Raw genomic sequence first — 10,898 nt, 5'->3', positions numbered from 1 at the left:
TCTTTCGAGATAAAAAGTAACATGATTGGCTATCTAAATCAGACAAATGCAGAAATCATTAAACTACTTCATCAAGCAATATACGCTTTAATTTGCCAAAATTTTTGAGAAATCATACTGTAAAGAGTTAAGCAATATACGCTATAATTTACTTATGCTCTACTATCAAGAACCTCCTCATTTTAGGGCACTTATTATTTCTGTTTTTATCTCTAAGGCATCCTTGGATGCATTCTATCCAACGGTCACACAACGAGGAGGCTATTGCAGGCAATCTATGCTGCAAACAATATGGTAATATGCAGAACTCATATGGCCATTACTACAGTCGATCTATGCTGCCAGAGAATAGGCACATTCCACTGCAACTGACTTGTGATCGTCGTGCCTTTTTGTGACCTTCGTTTAGCCGGTAGAATAGGATCAGAGTAGGGCTCAAATTCAGGTTTGCTCTAATACCAAGAACCTCCTCATTTTGGGGCACTTATTATATATATATATATATATATATATATATATATATATATATATATATATTTATTTATGAGGCATCCTTGGATGCATCGGATCCAACAATCACGTTACGAGAAGGCTACTGTAGTCTGCAGGCAATTTATGCTACAACCGACATGGGGATGCATGGAACTCATGTGGCCATTCCTATAGGCCATCTTTGCTGCCAGGTAACAATTACAGGAAAATAAGTTTTTTCCGACATTTTTTATAGCCTTTGCCGACGCTTATAAGCGTCGGTAAAAAGACCGTCGACGCTAATGAAAGCGTCGCAAAAGCGTCGGTATAGCTTTACCGACGCCAAGTAAAGCGTCGGCGTATGGTGTTTTTCCGACGCAAACATGCATCGTCATAAACTAGAACTTGGGCATGGCGGATAGTGTCAGGATTTTTTCCAATGGTTATAGCTTTAACAGACGCCTTCACTACAATCGACCTGTGGCCATGGGTAAACTGGACACATGTCGCTCACAGGCCTTCTTTGGATTGCCCTTTGATGCCCTTCCTTGAACCTTCACCTCCTACTTGGTTCAAGATTAACATAGAAGGATCTATGTTCCCAAGTGGTTGGTTCATTGGCGGGATAGCGAAGGTGATTGTAGTATATTAGGAGACCTGAAGAATTTCAATAACATTTCTATTCATGATCTATCTGGGTCATATCATGTAAGGTTGCGAGTTGTATATATATGTGGCCTTTATGGTTGTTCTGAAATAAAAAAAAAACGTTGACATTTCCGATGATTATATAGGCTGCTTTTGCATGCCTAACAATGTGTGATTTCAAAATTTTAGTATTAAAATAATGATTATTATAATAATGGTTAAACTTTAATAATACTATAACAAACAATAAAAAGTGTAATTTTAAAATTGATATTATTTAATAATATTTTATAACCTCGGCCCATTTAACAAGATACTCTGAATTTCGAGTAAAATTCCCCTTTCATCCACTTTACTACTGAGGTCCAACCGTGCCAGACATCGGCAGCACGTGACCCGTCTTGACCCTTCCAACGAGAGACAAAAATGGACCCACTGCGGGGCCCGTTCACGTGTTAGCGAAGGACAATGAGCCCAAAAAAGTTTGAACTCACACGCACAGTCTCATAAACAATCAAAACCACCATAGAAATATTCCGCACCATTCCACGGTCCACCACAGCCTCCAAACCAAACCCATCCCCCATCACCTCGCCACCCTCTCTCTCCCTCTCTCTTCTCTCTCCGAACTCCATGGCTTCCACTCTTCCTCACCTCCTCCTGCTCCTCTCTCTCCTCGCGCTCTCCCTCTCCACCCGAACCCCCACCCTCATCCAAAAGACGTGCAGCACCACAACCTACTACGACTTCTGCGTCTCTTCTCTCCAGTCCGACCCTGAGAGCCCCAAGGCCGACGTCAGGGGCCTCTCCACCATCGCCATCCACCTCGCTATCTCCAATGCCACCAACACCTCCTCCTACACCACCACCCTCGCCCGTTCCGCCGCCGACCCCTCGCTCCGGGCCGTCCTCCGGGAGTGCGCCGCCAAGTACAGCAACGCCGGCGAGGCGCTGCAATGGTCGCTCGACGCCTTGTCGACCGAGTCCTACGACTATGCCTTTGTCCACGTGAGCGCCGCCGCCGAGTATCCCAACGTCTGCCGTGTCTTGTTCCGGCAGTACCCCCGGCTGCCGTACCCGGTAGAGATGGCAAGGAGGGAGGAGGTGTTGGAGCACTTGTGCACCATAGCTTTGGAAATTATATCGCTTCTTGGCTGATATAGAAACATATATAAGTGCTCTAACTGGGCCTCATACATGGGTTTTCCTTCCTTGTATGGTCTATGGATTGGGTGGTCCTTTCAGCTTTTGTGGCTAGCCTCTTCGGCTTGTAAAGATAGGGTAGCCTTTGTCTTTCTCGGTTTAGAGGTTTCTATGCTTTAGAGAGGTTTGATGTCTTGGATGCTTAATGTCTACATGTTGGAGAAGTGCATTCTGTTCCTAAATGGCTCTAGGATGGCTTATTTGCTATGTTTGATTAACTAGTAATGAAATGCATGGTAGATGGAGTATGAAGAAGCTAGACTGTGGTTGCTGAAATATCCGAGCAGATAAATGTCTGAAATTAGGGAAACGTGGGAGTCCTTGAGGTGATTGCCCTTGTTTTTGGAAAATGGCTTCTTAATTTTTATTAATTGGCTCTCTCTCTCTCTCTCTCTCTCTCTATATATATATATATATATATATATTAAATTCATTAAGAATTTTGATATTAAATATGTTTGTGGAATTATTCCTCCTACAAAATCCCTTGCAGATCTTTCCTGCAAAATTTATCATCATACAGGTGGCTGGAATTTGTTTTAGTGAATCATGAACAGAACGTATGTGGCTGGAGAAGTATGTAGTCTAATTCCTTGAGATAACACATTGGCCATGCAATCAAGTTTTAATGCATGATTTAAGATATTCACTAGGGATGGGATATTGCGAGAGGGGGGGACGGCTCAAATTGGTGAGGGGAATCATGCATGTCATCTGGGGTACTACTTTTAAGGATTTCTTCCAGCTTGCTAGACCAACCCTTGCTTTTATTATTATTATTATTATTTTGGAAATCTTAACACTAAACATTGTAAATTTAAAAATTAACCATGAGTTAAAACATAAATTTGAGTATTTAATATTAAAAATAATTTCAAGAAAGGTAAAAGATTGATTAAGAGATTGGATTGATATCTGTATTATATTCGTGGGTGTTGATATATATTGATATAGTGATATGTATTTCCAGCTAAGATAAAAATTAACCTTGACATATATGATCACTGATGTGATTTTCTTTGAGAAATCAAATAAAATACTTAGAATGAATTATGTTCGAGGACTATACTTAAGGAAATGAGCTTCAACAATCCTCGAAAAATGGAAACAAATTGTTATATCAACCTACTACACCACTTCTGATTGATAAATATATTAATTTTCCCTATAAATATATTTATTTTTCTCCTTAATGTCCATTGACCATGTCATGTCCCCTGTTTTGAATTGCAAGGATTGGGTGGACAAACACCTAAGATAGTATATTTTTTATTAGCTGCATCAAGAAAATTTTTCTTGACCTAACATATCAAAATTAGCCATAATATGCTTTGGTTTGTAAAGCATTGTAATGGCCTTTAGTCTATGTCATTAATAAGTCTCTCTTAGTTTCTAAATAAAACTACCGAGGCTACGTTGAGGATATATTTGGTGGTTAGAGAATCCATGAAGAAGAGAGTATATTATTTTTCTTCAAGAATCTAAAAATAAATTCTTCACAATTATTAAAATAAATAAATAATTTTTTTAGAATAATAAATTTTCAGACATTTTCTTGTCACCAAGCACATTGTTGCCTTGATATCAGTCTAGTCCCCCCCCCCCCCCAGCCCCCTCTTTTTTCCCCTAAAAAGCCATCATAAGAAATTCACATGCATCACACGTGCAGTTCCATGTACTGCACTGGTCTCGGTAGCAGTATTTTCATCTCAGTCCTCGGTTTCCCGCCTTTAAATAACCAACGCCGCGCCGTATATTTCTCTTCCCAATTCCCAACCCTGTTTCTTTAGGGTTCTTCGACGGAGAGAAGAGATTGGGGGAAAGAAAGAGAGAGAAACCTTAGGAAATCCAGTGGAAGATGAGAGGAGGGACGGTTCGTATCAACTGGCACGACACCCAGCCTGTCCTAACCCTAGATGTCCACCCCACAACTCGTCTTCTCGCCACCGGCGGGGCCAATCACGACATCAAGGTACAAATCTCTTCCTCCTCCTTGCTCTGACTTTACTCTGCTCTCGAAAAGATGGGATTTTGATCGATTCCAACAAATGCGCTTCACTAATCGTGCAACAATTGAGGTAATTGGGTGATTAGATGGATTTTATAGGTTCATTTTCCCTAATTGTTCACTGCCGGAGGTGTCACACCCCGAACCCGGGGCCCGGGGCGCGAGCAGACGCCGTGCACCTGTAGGGCGGACTCCGCAGGCACGCAAGGCAGATGAATCAGATCCCACATCAATAGCTAAACAAAGATAAATTCCAACTTTCCATTCAAATGTCCATATATACATAAGTCAAAAGAAAAAGTCAATATCTACTAGCTAACTACATCATGATCACTCCACCCCGTAATCCCCATAGTCACATATCATCACCTGTAAAAAATGTAAATAGTAGGAGTGAGCTAACAACTCAGTAGGCGACATCATGCAATAAAGTCATCATATAACATGTCATAATGCATATAAAAGTAGCTAAAACATAAATCCAAAAATCCACACAATAATCTGTAAACCCAATCCGAGACTCAAAATAACTCAACCGCATGACTACGGCCACATCACCCAGTGGCATGGTTACACCGAAGTGCCAATACAACTCTCCGAAGAGCCGCTCCACTGAGCCAACGCACCACTGTGCCGCACCCCCTGGTGCCAAACTCACGCTCCACCGAGCCGCTCCGAAGAGCAAAACGCACTCCTGTGCCGCCACTATTCTATCACCGGTAGTCGCGGTGTCGGAACTAGTTCCTCAGTACAAGTCGACAGGGCCAACGTATCATCCCATTGGCGGGGCCTAGACTATAGTCACGCGGATTTTAAAAATCAATAAATCAACTTTCTATATCAAAGTCATAATCATACTCCCAACAGTAAAGCACATAACAATTTATGAAATTAAATATTTAATTCTAAATCTAACAATAATGCCAATAATAAATCAATAAATCAACATATGCAAGATACATGTTAAAATTCTACTTTAAAGCAATAAGTCACCTACCTGGGTTCGCTTAAAAATTCCTGCCACAGATATCACGAACCCCTGGTTAAACATAAATATTAATTATTTAATTAATTTAGAAACATAATTTAAACTAATTCCAACCCCTTAAATTTCTAAGTTCAAAGATCCAAGAATGGGTCCCCAAAATCAAGCATAGACCCTAAGAATAAATAGACTAAATCCCAAAAATCAGAATCCTTTAACCCAAAACCAATTGTGGCCCAACACAGATTAAGCCCAACTGAACCAAACCAGATTACAGGTTCAGATCAGATCTCGGGTCCAAACCAACCCAGCCCACAGATCCAATCAGGCCCAACTCAGCCCAAAAACAGTTTCCTAGCCCAACCCAAACCAGGTCTGATCAGACCATAACAAAACCTATTCATGAAATAGGTGGAACCGGTTTACAATATAACCCGGTTCAAGATCTGGTTCCCAAATAAAGCACGGATTTCAAAGCGAGGAAAAACACCCAGGCCGAATAAAGAAGAAGAAGAAGAAGAAGAAGAAGACAAGAAGAAAGAAGGAAGAGAAGAAGAAGAAGAAGAAGAAGAAGAAGAAGAAGAGGGAAAGGAAGAAGGGGGGGTGGCCGGTGGTTCCGGTCGGCCCTCGGTGGTCGACCGTGGCCCTCGGCGGCGGCGCTCGGCCAGCCGCCGTCGGCCATCCCACCTTCACGGGCGGCGGAAGAGAAGAAGAAGAAGAGGAGAAGGAGAGGAAGAAAAAGAGGAAAGAGAGGGAGCTCGGGCTGAGAAGCCCGGCCCCCCGTTCGCCCATCTCCGGCCGAACCCGTTTCGGCCGGATTGACCCCGGCCGGCCACTGTCGGCCGGCCGAAATTCACCAAGAACTTCCCCCGAAACAGGGGAAGTGAAACCGACTGATTCCCATCATTTTTCTCCCTTAAATCTATATAAAAAAAAAATCTATTTAGTCTTGCTCACCTCCAGTCGTCGACGAGTGGTTCCCCGGCGGCGATGGCGGCTCCGGCAGCGGCGGCGGCTCCGGCGGCGGCAGCGGCTCTCAAGGAAGGGGAAAGAGGAGGAATGGGGCTCTCAGAGAAGAGAAAGAGAGGGAGAGAGAGAGAGATAGAGAGGGAGAGGGAAGAGGGGAAGAGGGAAGAGGGAAGAGGGGGGGGGGTGGTGTGCGGAGATCCCGCTGGCCGTTCGGCCGGCGGGTTCATCGTGGGAAGACCACGATGAATAGACTGAAGTCGGCATCCAATGCCGACTTCAGTCCATTGGGCCCAAGAACGGGCCCAATTTCTGGTCTTTACACTCTAACCAACTAAAAAAAAATTTCGTCCTCGAAATTAAAACATACCTCAATCCGAGAACAAGGCAGAAAACTTCTCTCTCATCTCCTCCTCCAGCTCCCAAGTAGCTTCTCTCTCACTGTGATTGCTCCACTGCACCTTTACATAAGGAATCGTGCGCCTCCTCAAAATTTGGTCCTTCCTATCCACTATACGGATAGGCTGCTCAACATAAGAAAGATCTGCGCGGAGCTGCAAAGGTGCCACTTCAATCACATGACTGGGATCAGCAATGTACCTCCTCAACATAGAGACATGAAAAACAGAATGGACCCCCGATAAGGCAGGTGGAAGTGCCAGCTTATAAGCAACAGCTCCAACTCTCTCGAGAATCTCGAATGGTCCCACATATCTCGGGCTGAGCTTACCCCGAACTCCAAATCGCATTACCCCTTTAGAAGGGGACACTCTGAGAAAAACATGATCTCCGATTTGGAATTTCAGATCCCGCCTCCTGATATCAGCATAACTCTTCTGTCTGCTCTGAGCTGCCCGAAGTCGTTCTCTGATCAGCTGAACCTTCTCCACTGTCTGCTGAATAATCTCTGGACCCAGAATTTTCCTCTCCCCCACATCATCCCAACAAATAAGAGATCCATAGAATCAACAACATTCTCCTGAAACTAACTCAAGTATTTCATCATAATGCCTTTTAGATCAAATATTAATGATCTTAACCAGTTTCAAAATAAGTCAAACCACCACACTTCCGCTGCACACTCTGATTTAATTCATTTAATTCTCTAAAGTCACAAAATAATTTCTGACTAAAGTATCACTTTGCATTGATACTAAGAAACTCCAAATTTCAAATTTCCAAGTAGAACTAGAGCAAAACCTCTAGATCTTTTTGTCCTCAATTTATATAGAGTATAGTTATCATAACTAACCCCCAATCCTTTAGTCAAGTTTAAGGTCACTACGTGATCTCCACAACCTTCTTAGAATCCAAAAAAATATCTAAGTTTAATTTAAAGGGGGTAATTCTTGTATTCCCTTAGCAATTTAATTAGAAAATCTACATTGATTTTCCTTCCAACAGAATTTACTTCAAATTCAATAGGTTAGATCTGTTGAGCCAATACCACTATGAGTAGGAATTAACTCTATCGATCTCCAGATCTTTCTTCACCAAGATTCTTAACATCCATCAACAATGCTATATATGATAATTCATGTAAGCATCTCATGACCGAAGTCTCTACTCAATATGACATCTATTAGTGGCTTCATCAACAATGACAAAAGATTCTTGCTCAAATCTTAAATCTAGGCTCGAGTTTTAGATTAACACATCCAATAATCTCCAACAATTATAAGAAAATTCAGGAGCCCAATCCAAACATGCAAATTCAAATAATTAGAATTCTCCCATCAATATGCATACTCTATGGCCTCAAAATAATCAAATACATCCATAGGAAATAGACCTATTTGCAATATCCAACATGCCAACACCAGATATAATCCACATACATTTTCAACTTCGAAGAACGTTCCTTTCAATATTATGAAATCTCCTTAGCTTACTCCAATACTAAATCAACGTACAAATCCCACTCTAATAATTAGCAGCAAAACCAAAAGTATGATCACATTAAAATCCCCATCAAATTTGAACTTTCAAATCATTTAAATAATATCTAAACATGGTATACTCGATATGCCATTGTTGACCTATACTTATCTTAGGTCAAACCTCTCTTATTATGATCAAAGACAATTTATACTTTCCTTCCGTATGCATCGAAAACCAAACCGATGCATACATTTTATCACAATGCCCAGTGATCTTACAGCTTAAACACTGAATTTAATTGTCATGTCCTAAGTGGTCATAACCTTAAGCTATGATATATTTCTGTCACGATCCCTAGTGATCTTAAACATATGCTCAGATTCCAACTGGTCACATTTTCCAATAATCTTAAACCTCAAACTTTAGTGCCACTAAGGCCACAGTCCCTAGTGGTCTTAAACCTTAGATTATAATATCATTCTTGTTACAATCTCAAGTGATTATAACCCAAATCTCTGATAGTTTTTCTATCATAATTCTCCACTGATACTCGCCTGAACATAAACCCTAGGATACCTTAACCTTAAGCTCTGATACCAATAAATCTGTCACACCCCGAACCCGGGGCCCGGGGCGCGAGCAGACGCCGCGCACCTGTAGGGCGGACCCCGCAGGCACGCAAGGCAGATGAATCAGATTCCATATCAATAGCTAAACAAAGATAAATTCCAACTTTCAATTCAAATGTCCATATATACATAAGTCAAAAGAAAAAGTCAATATCTACTAGCTAACTACATCATGATCACTCCACCCCGTAATCCCCATAGTCACATATCATCACCTGTAAAAAATGTAAATAGTAGGAGTGAGCTAACAGCTCAGTAGGCGACATCATGCAATAAAGTCATCATATAACATGTCATAATGCATATAAAAGTAGCTAAACACATAAATCCAAAAATCCACACAATAATCTGTAAACCCAATCCGAGACTCAAAATAACTCAACCGCATGACTACGGCCACATCACCCAGTGGCATGGTTACACCGAAGTGCCAATACAACTCTCCGAAGAGCCGCTCCACTGAGCCAACGCACCACTGTGCCGCACCCCCTGGTGCCAAACTCACGCTCCACCGAGCCGCTCCGAAGAGCAAAACGCACCCCTGTGCCGCCACTATTCTATCACCGGTAGTCGTGGTGTCGGAACTAGTTCCTCAATACAAGTCGACAGGGCCAACGTATCATCCCATTGGCGGGGCCTAGACTATAGTCACGCGGATTTTAAAAATCAATAAATCAACTTTCTATATCAAAGTCATAATCATACTCCCAACAGTAAAGCACATAACAATTTATGAAATTAAATATTTAATTCTAAATCTAACAATAATGCCAATAATAAATCAATAAATCAACATATGCAAGATACATGTTAAAATTCTACTTTAAAGCAATAAGTCACCTACCTGGGTTCGCTTAAAAATTCCTGCCACAGATATCACGAACCCCTGGTTAAACATAAATATTAATTATTTAATTAATTTAGAAACATAATTTAAACTAATTCCAACCCCTTAAATTCCTAAGTTCAAAGATCTAAGAATGGGTCCCCAAAATCAAGCATAGACCCTAAGAATAAATAGACTAAATCCCAAAAATCAGAATCCTTTAACCCAAAACTAATTGTGGCCCAACACAGATTAGGCCCAACTGAACCAAACCAGATTACAGGTCCAGATCAGATCTCGGGCCCAAACCAACCCAGCCCACAGATCCAATCAGGCCCAACTCAGCCCAAAAACAGTTTTCTAGCCCAACCCAAACCAGGTCTGATCAGACCATAACAAAACCCATTCATGAAATAGGTGGAACCGGTTTACAATATAACCCGGTTCAAGATCTGGTTCCCAAATAAAGCACGGATTTCAAAGCGAGGAAAAACACCCAGGCCGAATAAAGAAGAAGAAGAAGAAGAAGAGAAGAAGAAAGAAGGAAGAGAAGAAGAAGAAGAAGAAGAAGAAGAAGAGGGAAAGGAAGAAGGGGGGGGTGGCCGGTGGTTCCGGTCGGCCCTCGGTGGTCGACCGTGGCCCTCGGCGGCGGCGCTCGGCCAGCCGCCGTCGGCCATCCCACCTTCACGGGCGGCGGAAGAGAAGAAGAAGAAGAGGAGAAGGAGAGGAAGAAAAAGAGGAAAGAGAGGGAGCTCGGGCTGAGAAGCCCGGCCCCCCGTTCGCCCATCTCCGGCCGAACCCGTTTCGGCCGGATTGACCCCGGCCGGCCACTGTCGGCCGGCCGAAATTCACCAAGAACTTCCCCCGAAACAGGGGAAGTGAAACCGACTGATTCCCATCATTTTTCTCCCTTAAATCTATATAAAAAAAAAATCTATTTAGTCTTGCTCACCTCCAGTCGTCGACGAGTGGTTCCCCGGCGGCGATGGCGGCTCCGGCAGCGGCGGCGGCTCCGGCGGCGGCAGCGGCTCTCAAGGAAGGGGAAAGAGGAGGAATGGGGCTCTCAGAGAAGAGAAAGAGAGGGAGAGAGAGAGAGAGATAGAGAGGGAGAGGGAAGAGGGGAAGAGGGAAGAGGGAAGAGGGGGGGGGGGGGGTGGTGTGCGGAGATCCCGCTGGCCGTTCGGCCGGCGGGTTCATCGTGGGAAGACCACGATGAATAGACTGAAGTCGGCATCCATTGCCGACTTCAGTTCATTGGGCCCAAGAACGGGCCCAATTTCT

General features: G+C 42.9%; 1 protein-coding gene across 1 annotated transcript; it reads left to right on the top strand.

Moving 5' to 3' along the window:
* The first annotated feature begins 1,589 nt into the window (after positions 1-1,589).
* Positions 1,590-2,705, top strand: LOC149751608 (cell wall / vacuolar inhibitor of fructosidase 2-like). The gene has a single exon (XM_089926374.1). The coding sequence runs from the start codon at positions 1,753-1,755 to the stop codon at positions 2,275-2,277; it is 525 nt and encodes a 174-aa protein (XP_089782500.1). The 5' UTR covers positions 1,590-1,752; the 3' UTR covers positions 2,278-2,705.
* Positions 2,706-10,898: the final 8,193 nt, after the last annotated feature.

This window comes from Phoenix dactylifera, chromosome 11 (assembly GCF_051530095.1).
Source record: "Phoenix dactylifera cultivar Ajwa chromosome 11, Ajwa_hap1_PhDact_Kaust_v1.1, whole genome shotgun sequence".
Taxonomy (NCBI): Eukaryota; Viridiplantae; Streptophyta; class Magnoliopsida; order Arecales; family Arecaceae; genus Phoenix; species Phoenix dactylifera.
Note: the sequence above shows the minus strand (reverse complement) of the source record. Positions and strands in the feature narration are given on the sequence as shown.

What these genes read in the sequence shown, in the direction of transcription:
- LOC149751608 (XM_089926374.1), top strand. Translation starts at nt 1,753, where the DNA reads ATGGCTTCCACTCTTCCTCACCTCCTCCTGCTCCTCTCTCTCCTCGCG.